This window comes from Callionymus lyra, chromosome 9 (genome assembly GCF_982586985.1).
Source record: "Callionymus lyra chromosome 9, fCalLyr1.hap1.1, whole genome shotgun sequence".
NCBI lineage: Eukaryota > Metazoa > Chordata > Actinopteri > Syngnathiformes > Callionymidae > Callionymus > Callionymus lyra.
In genome coordinates, this window is record NC_141826.1 from 2,058,655 (window position 1) to 2,081,066 (window position 22,412).

Below are 22,412 nucleotides of genomic sequence, written 5' to 3' on the forward strand. Positions count from 1 at the left end.
GTGAAATTCTTAGTTTTTTCAAATAAATGAACCATAATAAAGCACATTATTATGATAATGTGATGACTATTGATGGGTGGATGAGGCAGTTGATTCTGTATCTTGATACAGTTTGAAAGACCACTAGATGGCACTCTCAGTGGAAATGATGCCATGTTATTTGAATTAGTGGGTCAGAGTGCCATCTAGTGTCTTTTCAAGAGGAAGACACTGTATCATGATACAGCAGATGCAGTATCACGAAGCCTTGTCAAGCCATCAGTAGTGAGTACCGTTTATGTCAGATCCATTGCCATTGTGATACAGATATTGGAATGGATACCTTATTCAGGAGTAAGTTTTGGAGTTAAGTAAATGGCAATAAAGTTTTATGGGTTAGACAAAATGTTAGGTTCAGCATTAAGTCTTGGTTCATAGCAAACTTCAAATTCTCTCTGCCTTTGTAACCAGGTTATTTAACATAATTTGAAATGTAACCAATATGTATCAGTTTTGCAGTGGAAATATTTCACATATTAATCTGCAAGTATATTCAATAGTTAATTGTGCTGCCTTACTTCCTATGTGTTTTCCATTTACAGCAATATCCAATCTTCCTCGGCCCGGCTCTGTTCACTCCCCGGTTGACATTTTTCTTCTCAAGCTTCATTTGCTCCATAATTGGTCCGGCGTCTTGCATTAAAACTTGCTCCCCAAAACCCAGGAGACCGCACACCGAGGGCAGCTCTACAGCACTGCTACCATTTTTTCCTCTTCCTCTCAGTTATCCCATTATGCTATAGGGACATGTGATTGGTATGCTGGGCCCGTGCTAATGATGCAGAGCGCTGTAGCCGCTGGTTAGATGTCACGGACCAGAGAACTGCAGCCAGGAGCTCGTGCATTAAGTACCCGTCAATTTATTGCTCTAATTAGGCTCTAGTTTTGATGTAATACTCCGTTGATATACTTGCCGATGTTGACCTGAGAGAAAAATATATTTACACATTATTTACCAGATAATATTCCTACTGTGAGAGCTTCATGAGCAAAGATAATTTCTTTAAATCGTGCCAGGAGTTGGTACTTGTGGCCTGGCTTTGATCCATGGAGCACAGTATTACATTCAAAATGAATTTTGTACTGACATGGCCACAGCTATTTTTTCTTTTGGATAATTGAAGACAGATTAAATGTTTGGTGAATTTTATGGACCCAGAAAGCTTTTCCCAGCCTTATTTTCTCTTTGACTTAGAAGTATACACAAGCTGACGATTACGATTATTTCATAGTTTTATTCATGTTCAGAGAATACCTTGGTTTGTAAGTATCCAGTCGAGGTAAAATTGAATCTTAGGACCCCTGTCTCATATCTGCTGGTCGCGAGGGAGCTAACATGTTGGGGGTTTTTCAGAGACTAGTTGGAGACACTAGACCTGGGAGACATCCCAGTTGCTTGAGACCGCCACAAAGTCTCTCCGCTCTTCTTTGCGAAATAAATGTTTTGTGCTCTCACCAGGGCATCTTAGGGACATAAAGGTAAAAATTCTCACAGAAGCCGCTGGGACTTCACTGAGGTGATGTGAAGGTTTCTCAGAGACATCTAGGCAGTTTCCATAAAATCGAATAGTCGCTGAGAATTAGTTTTCACCTTGCCAGGAGATGTCTTTTAGACGTCTTCAGCACTGAGACACAACCTTAAGGAAGGAACAAGGCAGGACCAATTTGATCTTAGTTGTCCACTCTGGGTCTTAAATGATTATTCCTCCTGGTGCCTTTTTGAATCTACACTTTAACCACTTGCATTTAAGTTGAGTTAAATGTAAACAAATCTTGTGTTAGGCACAAAACCATGTACTACATATAGGACTAGTACTTGTAGTAACTACTTTAATGGAACTCTTCGACTGTCATCCGCACTTCTCCTTTTTCAAATTACAAATATTAAACTCCCTCTGATTTTATATTGAGCACATTTTTCTCAGGTTTGCATCAATCCTTTGCTGCTCATTATAATGAAAGAGTAGACGAATATTCCCTCTTAATATTATCAATAATAAAAACAGATTTTTTTTTTTTGTACCAACCTTCTTGTGAGAGTGTGCAGAGATGATGATAAGATAGAAGAATTTTTCAAGGTTGTGGTTTCAGTTTCAATGTTTTTCAGAAATTGTGAGGCCAAATCAGAACCAAAAAAAAAAGGAACTTTCTACATGTCGTTAAGCCAAAGACATGCCAAGACATTTTGTGTATGTATACTATTAACCCGCTCAAGTAGAAGAACTCACATTTCTCCGATCCTTAAAACTCTACACTGGCTTCCAGTTTCTTTCAGGATCAACTTTAAAATTCTGGTTCTTACTTTCAGAGCTATTCATGGTCAGGCTCCTCCTTACATCACTGATCTGATCCAGCCTTACACCCCAGCTCGGGCTCTGAGGTCTGTGGATCAGAATCTACTTATGGCTCCACGCACACGGTTCAAAACCAGAGGAGAGAAATCTTTTCAGGCTGTTGGAACGATCTTCCTCTCTCTTTGCGCTTGATGGAGTCTACTGACTCCTTCAAGAAACATCTTTAGACGTTTTTATTTGTTCAGGCTTTTCCTTGATTTTCTGGAACTCCTTGTGTTATCAGTTTTATCTTGACCTTTAAAGTATATACTTTATTGAATATTGTTTTGATTGTTTAAGCGCTTTGTGACCCTGGTCTGGAAAAGCGCTATACAAATAAAAATGACTTACTTACTTACTTACTATTATCACTAAGATTTTAAAGTACATCTGCTGACATGGACGTTTGGGTTGTTAAGTCTGATCTTTATTAGTTGTGATGATAAAGTTGATGCAAGGAAGTGAAAATGTGTGTTTGAGTTTTGTTATGAGGATGTTTCAGTGTGTGTTCCTGGAGTGGGTTTGACCTCAGAGTTCAAGGACAAACTCGAACGGCGCCCCTGGCTGCTCCCGTCTGCACGGAAGAAGTGTTTATATAAGGAGCTCATCCACCCACACACGTGTGTCCACACACACACACACACACACACACACACACACACACACACACACCATATCCCGGAGCTCCCAGTGTGTCCTGCAGTCGTGCCTTCCCGTCTTGCTGGATTAATTACTGCCGTCCCCGAGAGTGTCTGAGCCGCGTTAGCCGGCCTCCGCTTCTCGCTGGTGGGCACATAGGTGGCAGCGCTCGCCCATTCATCACTGTGACTTTGGGAAGGGAGACGCATGGGATGGGCTGCGTGGGAGAACGAGGGAGAGGGAGAGTGTCGGAAGTGAAGGTGAGAGGAAGGTGGCGGGAGAATGGGAGCGGAAAATGCCAGGTCCCCTCTGACCGAAACCGTGATTCAAAATTAAGAGAGTTGTCGTTCGGTGGGTTTCCGAAGGTCTGGATCATGGAGGTGAACCTCAGAGGGGTTTGGAGTCGGGGGCCGGCAAGGAACCTGTGGGGAGTTCAGGATTATGAATAGGGGCGGAGAAGACACGTCTTTACCTCAAGATAAATAACTGAAGAAACCCCAGGCCGGGGTGCTCGGTATTGTTCCTCCCAAACCACCTCTATGTTCATTTTTTATTCCGCTGGAGATGTCGTTCTCGCGGTGGATGGATTAGGGCCGGGGCGGGGTTGAGGGGATTTGGGCCGAACCGAAGGTTAGCGAAGTTCTAATTAATGGAGATGTGAAAACAAAGGAATGTCACCCTTTGATCAAACCAGGAATTTGTCAGGGTGTTTTTTACGAAAGCGCTTCTCATTTGTGTCGTGGTAACTGACACACTGCGCAAAAAACTGGCATCGACCTTACATGTGTGTGTGTGTGTGAGTGTGTGTGCTTGACACCGGCAAACAAGAGAGTCCTGTTGTGCTCAGAGATGAGAGGCAGCAAGAGAAGAGGGATGGAGGAGGAGGGGTGAGGTGTTGCTCAGCCATTCAAGCAACGTAGGTGTTTGTCTTTCATCTCCTCACACAAACAACAAAGAGACACTGAGAGGGATATTTTCCTCCCATCACGCTTCTTCAGGCTCACCTATTTATAGTGCACGCTCACTGCTGCGCAATTAGCCGCGTGTTTACCAATCAACTCGTCGTAAAGAAGCAAACAAATGAGCAGGAGGGGGTTGAACTCGTGGAAAGATTCTTGTATTGTCATCGGCTTTTGGGAGCGCTAGCAAAAGATCAGGCAAAACGTAAAAGTTGCATTGGAGTCACAGAACTATTGGAAGGAGTTGGAAGACATCCATTAGCATAATGTTCACTAACAATCCTGCAGCAGCTCTGCTGATGATGTAACCGCTGATCCAGATCGTGACTTCCAGACTGAAAACACTCGCTGTCAACCGACTCATTTGGAAATTTGGTTGGAAGCTGACAGCAGAACGCAGGTTTTTCCAACCACACAAAAAAAACGTCTTTTACATATTTCATTTCATATTTTTTAAGTTAATACAGAATATCTAGTCAAAGATTCGAAGCAAGGATGAAATATTCAGAAGCTGTCATTGAGTTGGTTTTATACTTTCCTTTATATCAAAGATGAAGGTTTTATGGTCAAAGATTAACCTGATTTGAAGAGGAAGTCCAAGTCATAGGGTCAGAACTCTAGGAATACAAAAAAGTGTAGATGTTTGAATGACACGGTGGAAGACTTGGTGTCTGGGGACATAAGGAGCAGAAGTGGCCAAGAACAGAGACGTCGGATACCTTGTAGTGAAACAGCGAGTTCAGATTTTTTCATCTTTTTCATTCTACAAACGTCGCCTCAAAAGTGCCTTGCCAAAACAAACTCCCATATTGTAGTGCGACGCTCGTAATGGAACCTCCCCACCCCTGCGTATGTGGAGTTGAACTTTTAAAATGACAATATCACGTTTGTAGTTTGATGTTATGACTCCTATCGTACTTTTGTTGTGTTTTTTTAGATGTTGATATTATTAGCTAATCATGCATGAATGTAAAACTTGGAAATTGACCCATTGGTGTCACTTATTTGGCATCAAGACATTGGTGTTTAATCAGAGGTATCTCCTGCAGTTTCATCATCAGCATCCATGTTCCAGCTCCCATGACTCATTCAAAGAGTTTCCCATCTGAATTATGTTTCTCACATCATCTCTCCACCTCTACAGATTAGCCTTGTTAGCGGTACAATTCGGCGCCATCTGCTGCTTCTGTGCGAGGGAACATCAGGGACATGATGAAGCTCATTAGGTCGGCGTGACACCACGACAATGTGTTGTAACGCCACCTTGGAAATAAATACTTCTGTAGCCGCTCCAATCCCAAGTGCTGGAGCCAAACACGTGACAATAAAGAGTTGCCGCCGTGGTGTTTGGATGGCGTTCTTTCAGCCTTGAATCACACTTGTTATTGACTTTGGTTAATTAATCCCACAAGACCATGTTTTTGCCAAAGGAAATCCTTGTTGGGATAATTAGTTGCCTTCCCATTATTGATTATTTATTTCGAGCTCATGAACTGTACGACTCAACCTTATTGAAGCTTCATTGCTTTGATCGCTTGAAATGGTTTCCATAAGTCGGGGAGGTGAACTCTCAGCTCTAAGAGTGTTTTCTTGTGATTGACATATTGTCTCATTTTTACCACAATAGTTTTCTGGATCCTTGTCTTTTTGTGTCTAAATATTTAAGCCAGAAGTCAAAGGCCTATATTTGGATCTCTCCACTCACCAGAGCTATGTCTACGATGAAAAATTCAAAATAAAGCAAGTTAAAAAAAAAAGCCAATCCAATTGCTTTGAAGCAAAACAAAAATCCACAAACTTTACAAATATTTAATATATATTTAAATGTACCAAGATATTACAATATATACTAACAAATGCCCAATTATGATTCAAACATAATCTGCATATTTTAAGAAGGGGTTCAGAAGATTTTTGCTCGATGTAATGGCTCATATTTTAAGCCCAAGCTATCTCTTTATTCTCAGTGTTCATCGATCACTGGAATATTTCTGCAGCAGAGGACTCTTTATTCTAAGGTGAAATCACAGAGTACTCTTGGCCCTGACCACCTAAACATTGACAAAATTCTATCAGGACTCACAGTTAAATAACTTGCTTTTTACATGAATATATGTCCTGTAAACCTTCCTGCCACCATTTTGCACAGTAGAAATTCATCAGCGTGAAGAAACCAGTGGTGCTGCAAACCTTTAAAAGCCTCCATCACACCCCTGACACTAAATGTTTTGGTGCTAATTATGCACATTTCTATCAAATGAATAAAAGTGGAATAAAAGTAATAGTAGAATTCAACAGAGGCAGATTGCAACATCAGCCTAGAGTCCTGAGGACTGAAATTTTCTTTCTTATCCAGCTTTATCCTTTTTATCCTTATTTCAAATAATAATCTTTCTTGTTTGGGGCAGGGAAAATATAATCAACAGTAAAGTAATAACTCAAATATATAAAAAACAAGAATAAAGGAAGTAAAAAGAATCATTATAAAATGACGTAAAAAAGCTTGGGACAATAAATGAGTTTCAGGGCAGAGGAAGGTCTTGATCTCTTTAAGATACCGCTGCCCCCACGATTCAGACTGAAGAAAAACAAACGATGCATCTAACTGTTCAAATCATGTTTGCATTTTTAATGAAACCGATTATAATTAACGTGTCTATTGACACCTTCGTGCACCCGGTCTCTTTCACCCGATGCAAAATAAAAAACAAATTTAATGGCTTAGTCAAGCATTTGCTGAGTCAGCTATTGTGTTTACATCTCAGGCATCTTAATTTCCTCTGATTACACTCAGTGAGAGCAAGTATGATGGACTCTTTGTAAAAAATAAAAGAGAATGTTCAATTCTCACACACACCAACACACACACACACAATGTCCTGACTAAGGGGTCCTGTTAGGTAATGCAACTGTAGTTAGGGTCCATCAGTCCTAATGAAAGGCAAAACAGCAAAAATAAGTTGAAATATGACGGAATAGCATCGTTGGTAGGACTTTTTCTGTCAGTGTGACTGTTTTTTCAAAGATGTTTTTTTTTTTTTAAATTAAAACTGTAGGAGAAACATACGAATATGATAGTAAATATTATTTATTTTACACCTTGAAACACTAGGGTAAATATATATTCTCTAAAAAGTCAAAAAGTAAATGCATGACTTGTTAGATGAATTCAACCGATTGAACATTTTCATTTGAGTGTTTTTGGGGGAAAACACTGTCCTAGTAGCTCCTACTTTACCTTACGAGGTATGAAAAACCCCAAGATTCTTATCTCTCTTCCTGTGTCTTCTTCTTTTCCTTGCACATAAAATCAATTCAATTATTTTTAAATAATTAATAGTCTCTTACTTCTGCATCATGGGTCTAAAATGAATCTGCAGGTACTGACACTAGCCAAGCGTGTCGAGACAAACGGAGATAAATGACAGTGGATTTTATGACTTGAAATGAGGCTCCCTAAAATCTTGTCTCGGCTTGTGCCGCTTCTTTGTTCTTCCCGGCATCATTTACACTTGACAGCCTGATCAGTTATTCTTCCTGTTTACTCTTTTGGCAGTCGAACGCTAATGTTTCCCTCTAATGGTTTTCTTTGTGAGCTGTCTTCGCTCTAAACCTGTTGCATTTGTGTTTTGTTCGTGGAGCAGCCGCCTCCTCTCTCGGTGTAAACTACAAAGCCTGTGCTCGGCTGCATTACGCTCACATTTTTGTGCTTTAAAACTCTACACAGCAGCGTCAAACCCTTCTGCAACAACTTTTACTTTTGACCGATTGCTCAACTTTCTGCTCTGCCTGACCTCTTGACCGCACGTTTTAATTCCAGCCCTGCCGATGTGGATGAGCTGCAGGGATAGGTGCCACTTTCTATTTTATTTAAGGACCCGTTTCAGTCTGGCAGTCACATAAAGTCTCACAAGGGATTCTTCCCATATATCTTTTACAGTCTGCTTGAAAATAATTTAAATTTTCATGTCGACTTCAAAGTCTGTTGGAAGTTAATGCTCCCCTGGGCGGTCCTTTCTTTCTCAAAGTTGAACCCAAGTTGAAGCCTTTTGACGGAAAATTCCTTGCTTCACTCTTACCCTTCTACTTAACAATACCAACCACCATGTAGACTCAGTTCGCTGCACTGAACAGTTCCGTTCATCCACATCCCACTCAAACATTACACTATTCAGAACTCCAAGAAGCCAGAAGTTATTTAAGGACTTTTAGATGAAAGCCTAATGCTGACCAGTGTGACATGTGGCCGTTTGCCTGTATTATTGTGGCCCTCATATATTCAAAATAAATAATATATAATAGAATAATCTTGTTCATATGGTACATGTACATTTAATATATATAAGTATAATAAGAATATCAATGGCATTAAAATATTGAAAGGTTCAAGTATTGATATATATATATATTTAAAATACTGTAATTGAATATTTTATGCATTGAAAGGTTAAATCTGTTTTTAATAAACAATTGAATCCAATTATTTTTAAATGTTAAGGTAAATTATTTATATACTTTATATAATGACATTTTAAATATTTTGTTGAAAAGTACAAAGTAGTGCTCAATGTAAAAGTATTTGTTAAGATGATTTTAATTTTGTACATGAAAATTTCATTTTGTTGCGATATTGGAGTGTGTGGTTGTGTGTGTGTGTGTGGAGGAAAATAAAAACAAACAGAAAAACAGATTTGGCCATTAGATCCCTGCAGCCTTTTTAGTATTCTGCACACATTAGATGACATTTTTTCCAACAATGGACGAGTCAGGAGAGTGTGGGACCTTTAAAGACTGATGATACACCAGAGGCACATTAACTACAGTTGACATTCAAGACTTCTTCATCAACCTGAACCTAATTTGTACTTTGCATTCACAAAGGAAGTTATTACAGTTTGGCTCCTTAAAAGTTTTTAAACTCACTGTGTGTTTGTTTTGAGGTTCCCTGAGGTTTACTATCTCAGATGATCTCAACTGTCTATCTTGAAACCTGAAGGGGGCAATATTTTTGCAGGTTTAAGTTGAGTCTGGTTCTTGTTCGCCTACAGGCTTCATAGCACTCAGGAATTAACTAGTGCAGTCGGCTAAAGTTGGGCTCAAAATGTCTGTCGCTCTAAGGTGAGACTATAAACAGAATTAGTACAGCTTCAGTTTCAGGACAGAAGATGAGATTGGGAAGTGCAGTTCAAACAAGAAAAAAAGGGTGTCAAGTTAAAGCACATATAATGACTCTCAAAGGGTTGAGTATTTCATAGCATGTTTGCAAACATGTAAAGCCTATTATTACGAACTTTGTAGAAGAAAATCATTAGTTAGATTTCTTTCATAAAAAACACCTGTGTCGTCTGAACCCCTGAATGTAAAACAAACACTTAGCCAGCACATCCTTCAGTCTCCCAAACCTCTGCTGAGAGGACATGTTTTACATTATCTGTGGTGTGTCAGCTTTGAGACCTGGAGACTGTGTTAGTCACGATAAATTATTAAAGCTGCCAGACTCTGGCCTTTTTCTCATCTTTTATTTAAATCTGCTTGTTTTAATTAAAAAGAAGAGTCGACTCATTATCTAGTTTAATCTGTGTCAGAGGAGCATGCTTACACACCACTGTCCTGCAGCACAGCGTCGACTTGTTAGAGCACGTCTGCACAACGCACGCATCATTTGTGCTGTCGCAGAGCTTCTCGCGGGTCAAGTGCAAGCGATTGTGGCATCAATTTTTAATTTGCTTTTGTTACATTACAGAATCACATTCACACCAAAGGCAGCATCCATCTCTCCTTCATCCCTCGCTTCCTCTCCAGTCCTCCATCCCTCACACTCGTGTTCGTCTCTGCCTCTCACACTGTGCACCCATCTGTTTCAAGAACTTCAAAAACACTTCCTCTCTCTGATACTGTTATATCTCTTATAAGTCGTCTTTGAATAGATGGTCTTCAAAAATGATTGAAGCACTTCTGCTGCCCCCGTGTTTGATGGAGTCTACTTACTCTATAAAGAAGCCGCTCAAGACCTATTTATTCATGCAGGCTTTTTTTTAAATTATATTGGGGCTGCTATGTTTGTCAACCATGTCTCTTGGCCTTTAAAGTTTCTACATTTGTATATATTTTCAACTGTGTGTTGTTTTGGTGTTTAAGCGCCTTGGGACCCTGGTCTAAAACTTGCTTTACAAATATAAATGACTTACTTACTTTTAACATCAAATTTGTTTTCAGAGCAGGCGATGTGAATTGAAGCTGTCATGTAATGAAAGGCAAGAGTCTTGAACCACAGATTCAGCTCAGAGATGCATATTGGATTAATGGAGCTGTTTGAGTGCTTGTCATGACCTTGGTCTTCTTGGCTCGGTGTAGCATCACCGTGGACAGGCTGCTTTTCATCCTCAAATCAGAACCCTGGAGAGCAACCAGACCTCGACGTGTGTGTGTGTATGTGTGTGTTTTATGAGCAGGAAAGTGAATCTCTTTCCCCTTTTACTGAAGTATCCTTTTTCAGATTGATTGAGCAGCGCATTGTGTTGTTGGTCTGGTCACTGTCAGGACGCACTGTGACGTTGTGTCTCACAGTTCTGGCACAGATCAACTGGATTGCCTTTGAATGCAGTTTCAAAGTCCTCTCGCCTTCTCTGCACACGTTTGGCACTCTTCTCCTTCGCTCCCTTCACCTCGCCTCTAGCTGTTTTTCCCTGCTTTTGCTACTTTTGCCCTGATGTCCTTCCCACCTGGCCGTGTCCTCTACGCTGCCAAGCGTCGTGTCCTCTGGCGGCGCCTGGTTGCCTGTCTGCGATAGAGAGCTCCTCAACTCTGACCTCAGTGAAAACCACAACTACAGGGGTCGATGTGAAAGTCAGGCAGAAGGAGTGAGCAGTCAGACGTTTTCTGGTCACTTAGCAAAGTGAGCTGCATTCCTTCGCCCCAGTATCTATGTCATGATACATCATATTGTTAAAGTGGAAGGAAAACTAGAAAAGGCAATATCAAAGGCTCAAGGCTAAAACCATCTTGGAGGGCAAATTCTCGAGGTGCAACTGAGCCATTACGTAGCTTGGAGAAGACGAGAAGACAATGTTCAAACATGCATAAGAAGAGATGGAAATGTTTGCATAATATTTCAGTAGCATTTAAAAAAAACTGGAAAAGTCTTTAAACCCTGCATCTAGCAACAAAGAGTAACGTTCGGATGGTTTCAGTGTTTCTTGAACCACTATTTGTAAAAGAAAGGAATAATAAATGGGGCCTTTGTTATTGTTGTATATTTTTTATGTGGAGTTCAACTGGTGTAACCTTAAAAATGAAACAAAGAAATCCTTGAGTGAAAATAGCATAGTGTAAATATGCGATTGGTTCTGGCATCTCCTGGTACTCAAGGTTGTGATTTCAGACATAAATAGCGGTACTTTGCTTTCCCCACTTAGTGCTCTGCATTATCCACCGTGTGATGCAAATGGTTTGCCATACAGTCACCATGTGGTGACTGCTGTGCTCTGTGTGTTAGCAGGAAACATTCCAGTGTGTGTGTGTGCATGTGTGTAGTGGACCAGATGGAGTAACCCAATACACTCTCTGTCTCATTTCTGCCCTGCTGTCCATTGGCCCTCATGGTCTATTGGTGATTGTATCTAGAACTTACCAGCATCCTGTTTGCTGTGTTCCTGGAATCAGCCCCTCCCACCTGGAGGAGCCCCACATTCTAAACCCGCGGGCACCAGACCTAAACTCATTGTCCGGGGGAGCAGCTCTCAGGTTACACGGACTGGCTTCTCTTGTGCAGCGGCTGCTGTAAAAAGATGTTGCCCTGAAGAAGAAAGTGTTGTAAAGTCGTAGAACATGAATATTTAATAACATCCATATAAATGTTAAATAAGTGTATCTGACTTTCCCTCCAACTTTGTATTATATTAGCAATAGCTTGTTTTGAAATTTCCTGTAAAGAATCTTGCAACTCATTTACCTCATCTATCTTTCTGTCACCGCCTTTTCCTAGTTAACATCGCAGGGACAGAAGCCTTAATAAAGACCCCGACACCTATAGTAGTGGAGGCACAATTACACTTTGGTCTACTGCAAAAGTCCATCTTACCACTATTTGAGTAAAGACTGTTTTAAAGACACATATCTACATTTCAAGATGGACACACAGGGACCGGTGTTGTAGGATGAGCAGCATACATCGGGCAATAACCAAGCAGAAACTGTTTTTAGTTCTGCATCTTCTCTAAAGATAAAGCACCCTCGCAACCCATCCAAGTGCTTGTATTTCTTCTCCACAGATGTAACAACTGTATCTTGCGAATAACATTGTCAAACTTTCACATCTCCCTCGGGGAGCAAAAAAGGGAGCAAACTTGTTGGAGAGCACAGATAAAGTCCACGATATGTCAGATCTCGGGGTTTATTCCACCTGTCAGCGAGCGCCAGCTGTAGTTGCTGGAGGTAATTTACAAATCTTCCCTGTAAGTCTTTATCTTATGGTTCAAACTTTAACTCTATCACTCATCAGCAGCTTCACTCTATGTCTTTGGGGCAAGTTCCGCACTTCTTGCCAGTCCTGGAACAGTTCTGTTTCGCCCTGGCATTTACCTCCTCGCCATCCGTCTCCGTGGTGGCTGGAGGTGACACTCTGTCAGCCAAATGGATTAGTCTCATTGGCTTGATAATTTATTGATGTTTTCTTCTCCTGGGGATAACGGCTGCACGACCTAGAGATTGATGAGGCAGTGGAGCACACGAAATCCACAGTCAGCGGTCAGTCTCTCCGTCAGTCACCTGGACTTGCACAATTCTCTGACTGACGGCTCCTGAAGCCTCTAATATGTTCATTTGACAGGCCATTTAAAGGTTTAGCACACTGTGTGCTATGTCTGTGTCATTAAGCCGCCATTTAAAGCTGTTGGATGTCAAACACAAGTGGCCTGAGATTTATTGTTTTCACCAACACTTGTACTTGAGCTGCTGTCTCCATCATCAGCAGTCCATTGTCAAAGCAACCAATCAGGATATATTCAGCACATAATTAACTTCAAAATAGTATTTTTGAATGTGATGTATCAGCAATAGAGAATACTGAGTGACAACCAAACGCAATAAGAAAGACAAAATATATTTGTTATAAAAAACCAGACAAACAATCAGGGCACAATCACTAAACGATGGTACATGAAACCAAACACAAAACGGACAGAGGCAAGAGACCTCCGAAGAAACAAGAAAATATAGGGTAGATAAAATAGTGATAAACTAATCAACTCTGGCAATAAAAAAACGTAGCAGTAGTAGCAAACAAACGATACAAACAAAACTATTAAAATCTATGAAAGTTTAAACAAAAGAGGCACTCCACTGGAGACAACAAAAGGGTTAAAAGCTTCACTTAACAGAAAGATGTACAAACAGAGTCCCTCCCTTAAGAGGATCAAGAAAACAGAAATACAAACTTGGAAACTTAGCTTAATCGTGGTGAGGAACAAGGGCTGGAGATCAGGACGAACACAAACACTCTGACACAAGAAAAATGAAGACATAAATGTCTTGAGAAAACACTTATTTTACCACAAACATTTTACCACGGGTAAGTTAAGACAGTGTCTGATATGAGACAGTACTACTCTGTTGAAATTTGTACACTGCGCAAGTAAGTGCACCGTCTTACAGTGTACTGTAAAGCAGTGCACTTAGAGACGTGCACCAATTGAGACACAGCACCAGAGTGTTTAACCCATCAGGGAGGGGGGACAGGTAGAAACAATCTATGATGACGTCAAACCAGTTAAACATGAGGAGGGTCAAGTGACTACTCTTTTACTCTGTTGTTGAGAGTTAGTGGTAAAGAATTTTAAAGCTGTTACTTGGTCTTTAACGGGAGACCAGACTCTAGTAAAATTCTGTGGCGTTTCATTCAATGACTGCTTTATTTTGATCCAGTTGTAGCAGAGAATGTGTCATGAGGAATGCCGGATTGAATGGTGTGTGGGACAGAATTGAGAGACAATTAGAAGAAGGGATGGACTAAGACATGAGACCGAGAGAAACCAGGCCTTCAGGACGATGGCATTGAGGGCTGACAAATCAATATTTGGCTAATCTTGGTTGAGTAATTGGTCCTATGTAAAACTTTAACCTGCATTAACCCACATCTAATCCAAATAGTTCAGGAGTGGATTTCTGAAATACAATTTTCCTTTATGTTCCTGTTTTGATGTTTGGGGTTTAAATTTAGGATATCAATCATTGTGTTTGTATTATTGTGTTTATTCATAATATTTAGGGAGCCCTTCAACAGTTAAATAAAAGGGCTTCAGACGCAACAGAGAACAGAGAAGGAAAAAGAAAAACAGGAATCATCAAGGGTACCACAAAAAAAAAGAAAGATAAAGTTATGGCGTCTGCTAAAATGACTCAAGAGTTAGTTGGTGGATCGTGCCTGTCACTGAGAGGAGAGAAATGCACCAGAAAAAAAGAAATATAGAAAAGAAAAACCCACTGAGCGACAAATGTGACTTTTATAAACATAATCCATCACAAACGTTGTAATGTAAACAGCAGATGAGCGCAGGTTGTCAGACTGTAGAGGGAGAACCAAAGGAATTAATATTCCTTGTTTGAGCTGTGGATTGTCCAACACTCAGAGCAGACCAAACACCGTCGAGTCCACTTCAAATGTGAATAAATGCAAACGGCTTATATAAGAATGCCACTACACAGATCCTGCTCTTTAATACGTTTGTTCTCTAACGTGGGCAGACGAGGAGGAACAAAGTTATTGCTGTCATATCAACACCAGGAGCACCCCAAACCCCCTCTCACATTTATGCTAATTCTAAGCCTGAGTCAACCTGCCAGCGTGGGCATGAGCTCCATTTGTGTGTGCTCTTGACCCCCCCGTTGGTATCCAGAATGTCACAGGTCTTTGAAACAGTGCCGCCCTCCCCTCCATTAGAGGATACCTGACACCACGCTGGCTCTCGCTAATGAAAGGCTGCGATCAGAGTAAGCAGGAAATGGGATTGTGATGCTTCTAAGTTTGACCCTTACAACCATTGAATTACATTCATGAACAGTCCTCTAGTCTTTCTCTCCGCCATTAGACTCTCTCTCCGGTGTAAGAGATACGACAGGTAGCAGCTGAATTACATGCTTTCGTCAATGGGCTGTTCGAAATATCTCTGCGGTCACCACTTGTTTCACTTTTCAGTAGCTGAATATAAAAGAGGATTTGCATCATTAAAATGGGATTATACTCACATCTGGATGTGTGTTTGTAAGTAAGTAAGTAAGTAAGTAAGTAATGGTTATTTCTAGAGCGCCTTTCTAGACCAGGGTCACAAAGCGCTTTAACAATCACAAACAACACAGAGTTAAAATATATACTTTAAAAGATCAAGACACATAAGACAGACACAGGAGTCCCAGAAAGTCAGGGAAAAGCCTGCACAAATAAGAATGTCTTAAGATGTTTCTTGAAAGAGTTAGTAGATCCATCAAGCGTAGAGAGAGAGGACGATCGTTCCAAAGCTTAGGAGCAACAACCTGAAAAGATTTCTCTCCTCTGGTCTGGGAGCGTGGACCTGGATCAGATCACTGATGAAAGGAGGAGCCTGACCATGAATAGCTCTGAAAGTGAGAAACAGAATTTTAAAGTTGATCCTGAAAGAAACTGGCAGCCAGTGAAGAGTTATAAGGATTGGAGAAATGTGAGTTCTTCTACTAGAGTGGCACAGAATTCTTGCTGATGAGTTCTGTATCAACTGCAGGCAAGACAGATCCTTCTTGTTTAGACAACAAAATAAACTGTTATAATAGTCCAGACGAGAAGACACAAATGCATGGATTATAAGCTCCAGATCACGTTGTGACAACATTTTCCTAAGTTAAGAGATTTTTTTCAGTTGAAGGAAACAGTTTCTGGTCAGTTTTCTGCAGTGTTGTACCAGAGACATGTCTTTGTCAAATACAACACCAAGGTTTCTCAGGCTCAGTTTGACAGACTGACTTAAGTCACCCAAGTACTGACTCAACCCTGGAACTTTATCATCAGGAGCAATAACCAGAGTTTAAGTTTTGTCCACATTTAGCTGCAAAGTGTTTTCACTCAGCCATTGTTTGATTTCTAGCAATACATTGTGTTTGTGCTTCTATCAGCCGCTCAGTAGTAGGACATCTGCTCGTCACTGATCACAGTAGGAAGTGTTTTACTTATGTAGAAGCCGCACATGCTACTACATTCACATCATGAAGTTGTTTTAACCTTTCATAACACTGAATATTTCAACACATCATCTGTCCAAGTCGGATGAGATAAGCATTTTGTGTTCAATCTCTTTTCAACTAGAAATGTTTTTCTTCGCGAAACAAGTTTGTCCATTAAAGACACTTCACGTCTGCAGAAACTAGATATTGATCTTCATTGTCCGACCCAGTTTAAAATGAAAACTAAAGAGCGAGAGTTAGTTTGTCTGTTACACAAAGCATTCTTAGCGCTTGAAAGAGAGTGAGTTTTTACAGAAGCCTGTTTGCTATCAAAGTCGTGTCTGCAGACGAAGCGTTTACGGACCCAAATCAACATGCTAGACCGTGTAAATCGTTTCCAAACTTTCATCGTGCGAGAAGAATTTTTTTGGCCTCCTTGTTGTTGAGCGTGAGCTACTGGCACTACAACTCTGCTGCAAGACAGCTTTTGGTTTGCGGCTGTAAAGACATCAGATGAATTTTTGTAGCGGTTTAAGAAAAGAGTGTGTACAACCGATGGTGCACAGTCAACATTCATATTTTCATTTCCGTTGTCTTGGTGCTGCTGAACCTCACAAAACTTGTCAGGCATCCATCAGCATTAATGGATGAAATTATGTTTAACAATACCTCTCCTATGTGGAGTTCCCCAGAGCCCTTCACATGGCCCTTATTTGTTCCTTTTCTACCTGCTGAACTAGTTTTGGGGACACATTAAAGATCTCACCATTTTCCCTCACTTCTCCCTACTTCCAAGAGACCATCAAGGGAGGGTAGGATATTTTTAACTGTATTCTTGAAGGGCAACTAATGTCAAAATCCAACTTTTACATAATAATGGGCATTATTCTCCTCCGTCCCTTGGAGAGGGTGACTTCCGGAATTGATGACGCTGCATGACAAACTTCGATGCTTGACCAATCACAGCAAAGTTTCCGTAAACGAGATCCTCAGAGAAATAAACAAGACACACTGATGAGTACAATACAGGTCCAAGATCAATTTAGGAGACACTTAAATCAACAAAAGAGTTAAAGACACATTAAAGTCCTTATGACTTTAAACATATAGAAAAAAACTCAACCAACCTCATCTTTTTAAAATCAAATTTTCAGAAATGTTTCATTTTTTTAATTGATGCCAGAATCTTTGTCTCTGCAGCTCTCTGGTTTTTAAAGTATAATAAAAGAACATTACAAGAGTAGAGAGAGTGCATCAGTCAAAACACAACTGTTACGTATCAAACCCTGGAGCTTTTGAAATATTCTATTAAGTTAAAGAATGTCCTCCATCCTTTATTAACCGGATTTATTCATTAGTAGAACTTGCTTTTTAATATTGCAGTTTCCATGAAGTCTGTGAATAAATATCCACTACTTGTTTTGCATGAATTGGTAACAGCGAGGGTCAGTCCTTTAATGTATTATTTACATGTTTTACCAATTTCTAGGTGAATCAGGTTAACCCTTGATCTCCACTAAACTAAGCAGCTAAGTAATCCAAAAAACAGGTGCTGCCAAGTGAGTTTTATTCATTTATTATTATTATATTGTTATACAAATACATTGTCATGTCCAGTCTTTTAAGGTAACTTTTTGGATCAATTCCTGGTTTTATTGTGAAAGTCCTGATCCCTGTGTCCCTGTGACCTGAGTGCCCTGATTTGTATCATCTGTGTCCAGTAACGTGCAGTAAGGTTCATGGTTGGTGAGGCTCTGACTCCTTTAGTGTCAGTTTTATAAGTGTATAAACCCCAAAGGGTAACTTATTCAATTGGCTACTGGTTATTTACTATTTCAACAGCATTCTTCACACACACATGCACACACGCACACACACGGTACTTTAAGGTTATTTAAACATCACAGGGATCTGAGTGTGTGCTGTTATAAGTCAATTAGATGTTTATCATTAAATGAACATCAGTGCATTATATAAATAAAGAAAAGACTATGAGGAATAATAAAATAAATATTTATGAAAAATAAATAATAAATAAAAAAAATAAAAAAATAATTAAAAAAATGTATTTATTTTCTGATTATGTTTAGGCCAGCAGAGAAGACCTTGCTGGCCATGACGGCCCGCCACTGAAAAGGTCAAGTTACGATGACTCGATCACGCGTTGTTAGACGCATTGCTGTCAGGAAAGACATTATGTTGCTTCTGATTGGTAAATATTGCATGGGGCCTTCTGTGACTTGCTAGATTTACGCTAAAGTTTATTGTCATTAAAAGATAAATATTGAGTATTTAATGGGTCAATATAAGCGTGAGTAAAACATATAATATTTTATTTAAGGCCAAAATGAAGAGTTTAAATATTCTATTGTATTTGACATATCTCTTTTTTATACAATTGAAATTAAAACTGTTTCTGGTCTTAATTTTTATCTGTAAATAAAGTCACTTATTTATTGTCTCTTGTTAGTTCAGTTGACCGATGTTTTTGTGCCTTTTTATCATTGCCTTATGCCTGCTCTTTTTGTTAAACGTAGAAGTAGTTTGTTCATTTAATCCTGTTTCCTGCTTCTGCGTCTGGGTTCCCTGCCCCAAGTCCTGACATGCAAATCTTTGAAACTCATTTCAGAATGTGATATTTACTCATTTAAATTGTGTCTGCCTGGTGTGACAACAACGTTATTAAATCCATATTAAGTAAGCTAACTATGAAGAGCTGTCACATTTGTTCTGGAATCACTCTATGACCAGACAATGTGAAGCATCGTTTGATCTGAGAAAAAGTCAAAGAGCAAGAAATGAAAATGTCCGAGCAGGTGAATGAAATAACAAAGATAACATGTTCTGCTCCTGCAGTGCGGAAACCAATAAACCCGGTTCTATTCTCTGTTCCGGCGCTCGGTCCATCTTCCTGTCGTGTAAACAGGATTGTAGCATCTCTGACCATTGTCCTGTGAAGTCTCATCTCTCTGCTGCTGGAGTGATGATTTAGATTCTGTCATTATGTTCACACTCTTTCTCTCTGGTTGATCCTCAAGCGCACATGTGCTCTCTCTTTTATTTCCTTTTTCTGTCTTTGTGAAGCAATCTTATAATAAAAATTTGTTGTCTTGAAAAATCTCTCGACAAAAACAATGGAGGATGAAAGACAATGACATTTAGCGATCACTGAGATGTTGCATACATCTGCCAAGGAGCTAATTTCACCAGGACAAACATGTCACTTAAAGTGTTTATTTCTGATGTTGGTTCATGACAAAAAGTTGCTGACTGTGTCTTTGTTTGGTCCCCACAGAGGCGTTTGACCTGGTCCTGCGTCACGGTCGGAACTCCACTCTGGCCATGCTCAAGTCAGAGTTTCCAGCTCTCGGCGGAGTAGCCCAGTCTCTGGTGGGGCAGCTCTTCCTGGACATGTCGCTCTACATCCTGGGCTCCGACTCCACTGTGGACCAGATGGTGACGCTGCTCTACAGCCGCCTCTTCCCACTAACGTATCGCCGCCTGCTGGGTGGAAGCGGAACGTCCCTCTCCGAGGAGTGTGTGAAGGAAGTCTGGAAGGAGTCTGCCGCGTTCGGGCCCTATCCTAAAATGATGATGACCCGCCTGGCTCAGTCTCTTCTGGCTACTCGGGTCTTCCTGCAGGCGTTGAACCTTGGCATTGAGGTGGTCAACACCACAGACCACCTGCGCCCCAGCAGAGACTGTGGCCGCGCACTGCTGCGGCTCTGGTACTGTCCGCACTGCCAGGGCTTGCTGGGCCCGCCGGTCTGCAGGGGCTTCTGTCAGGCAGTGATGCAGGGCTGTCTTGGGGGGGCGGCGGAGGTGCAGCCTCATTGGAGGACCTACATCGATGGTTTGGGAAAGCTGGCTGGTGGCATGAGAGGGGAGCAGGACATGGAGGCCGTGGTTCTGAGGCTGCCGTCCATGATCAAGCTGGCCATCAAGCACGCTGTCGGTGCCAAGAGCCGCCTCAGTACACTGGTGAGTCGTCATCGCGCAGTATTTGGCTAGAAAGAGTTGAGGATATCTGAGGCCACATGAAGTCACCATCTTATACTTGGGTAACAAACCTTTTTGCAATTGTGAGCTTCTCCATGGGCACCAAGTGACCCAAACCATCAGCTTGTTACACACTATTGAAGTAATTCAATGTATATTATTATGGATGATAAATTACATTTCTTTAATCCACCAATCAAGGGCAGTGGAGTTGTAGTATGTAAGTAAGTAAGTAAGTAAGTAATATTTATTTATATAGCGCTTTTCGAGACCAGGATCACAAAGCGTTTAAACAATCAAAACAATACTCAAAAAAGTACATACTTTAAAGGTCAAGATAATACTGAGAACAACACAGGAGTTCGAGAAATTCAAGGAAAAGCCTGAACAAATAGAAACGTCTTAAGATGTTTCTTAAAGGAGTCAGTAGACTCCATCAAGCGCAAAGAGAGAGGAAGATCGTTCCAAAGCTTAGGAGCAACAGCCTGAAAAGATTTCTCTCCTCTGGTCCTGAGCCGTGTGCGTGGAACCATAAGTAGATTTTGATCCACAGACCTCAGAGCCCGAGCTGGGGTGTAAGGCTGGATCAGATCAGTGATGTAAGGAGGAGCCTGACCATGAATAGCTCTGAAAGTAAGAACCAGAATTTTAAAGTTGATCCTGAAAGAAACTGGAAGCCAGTGAAGAGTTTTAAGGACCGGAGAGATGTCATTTAGTAATTTGAGCATATCATAGTAGCAATTTCTCCTTCCTCTGAAAACATTGCAAGTGCTTTTGGACTTCTATCAGTTGCTTTCATACAATTCTCTTCTGCTTTATAACATTGTCATTTTCTTATGTCATGTCAGTCAAAATGAATGAATGTTGAATAGTCGTTCCCAATAAAACCAATAGTCTTCATTTCATTGCCTGAGTCATTACATACAAAATTGTTGAACTAGTTATCAAAGTCTGTCAAGCAAATTGTTATCCTTTCTTTATCATTTTTAAATTGAACAATTGCTCTCAGGTGGACTTCAGCTTTCACTCACAAGTAGGTGTGTGAAGTATTAGTTGTAACCACAGTCACTCAGGGATGAATCCCATGAATACTATGACATAGCGTGTACCATCACTACAATTCTGTGACACAGAAATGGAAGGTCGGCATCGTAGAAGAGGATTGAGGATGCGGGGAGGAAGGGGAAGGGGACAAAACAGGGGAAGAGGGAGAAGAAAATGAAAATATGTGACCAGACAGACAGGAACGTCTGGATGTGCCAGAATGATTTACCTATATGTTCAGTTACAATCTGTCCTGTTATATTCTTCACATTTGTGTCTACTAAAGGGGTGTTTTTTTTAAGTTTGTTCTAAATAAGTGACTGAAGTGTATTTTTCTTTTGCACAATACTGTAGAATTGCAAAGAGCATATACAGTAAAAATGTGAAACATACGTATTCGGTGTCTTGTACTCACTTACTCTCCTAACTAAAGCAATGTATAACTTTACTGTAGTTTTCAAATGGCTGTACAAGTAGTGTGTAGTGCTGTCTTGAGCATTTTCAGATAGAGTCACCTAAGTTCTGTCATAATGAAAAAATGACAAAGCCATTTGACGATCTTGTTCATAAACAATGGTGTCGAGACTTTCATTTTGATGACACTGGCAGTTTCATTGACATGAATACTTGATTTTGAGGAACAGACTATCCATTTTCAAATCAAATGGCCTGCGAGCCACAAGTTTGAGACCCCTGGTTAAGATATTTATATTTACTTGACATTAAGATTTAGCATTTTTCAACTTATGAACTGTAAAGCTCCTTCCTTTCTGCCTGCACTCTCTTCTTGGCCTTCTTAGGTCAAACATTTGACTCTAAGCAATCCTAGTGATATGTTGTCGGTGATCACTAAAAGTGCCTGTCGACAGGCGTGTGTGGCTTCATGAGAGTGACAACAGCAACTATTCAACGACAGGTCTGTTGAGCTAGTGGATGGTTAAGAAAGCGAGCGAAGGTGAGAAGATGCATGTTTGCTGTGAGTCACACGGACGGATGCCTCAGCCTCTGTGTGGTTCGTTCTGCCACAAACCATCAGCCGGGGTCTCGGCCCTTGAGTGAAGTGGAGGAGAAGTGCTCATGAAAAATGAAGGCATCTCTCTGCCACAGTCACCGAGGAGGACCTTTTTTTCTGTTGCTGTATATCTGCTGAACTTTTCAATCTCACACCCCGAATCCCTTTTGTGACCAGGTTTTCACTCAGCAGCCATCATTT

At 40.6% G+C, this 22,412-nt stretch overlaps 1 protein-coding gene across 1 annotated transcript in view; it reads left to right on the plus strand.

The window, feature by feature from the left end:
* The window catches only part of gpc3 (glypican 3), a 110,464-nt gene that overhangs the window by 44,568 nt on the left and 43,484 nt on the right, over positions 1-22,412 (plus strand). Inside the window, exon 3 of the mRNA XM_087799533.1 lies at positions 19,452-20,137. Coding sequence (XP_087655659.1) covers positions 19,452-20,137 — 686 coding nt within the window. The remainder of the gene's footprint in view (positions 1-19,451; positions 20,138-22,412) is intronic.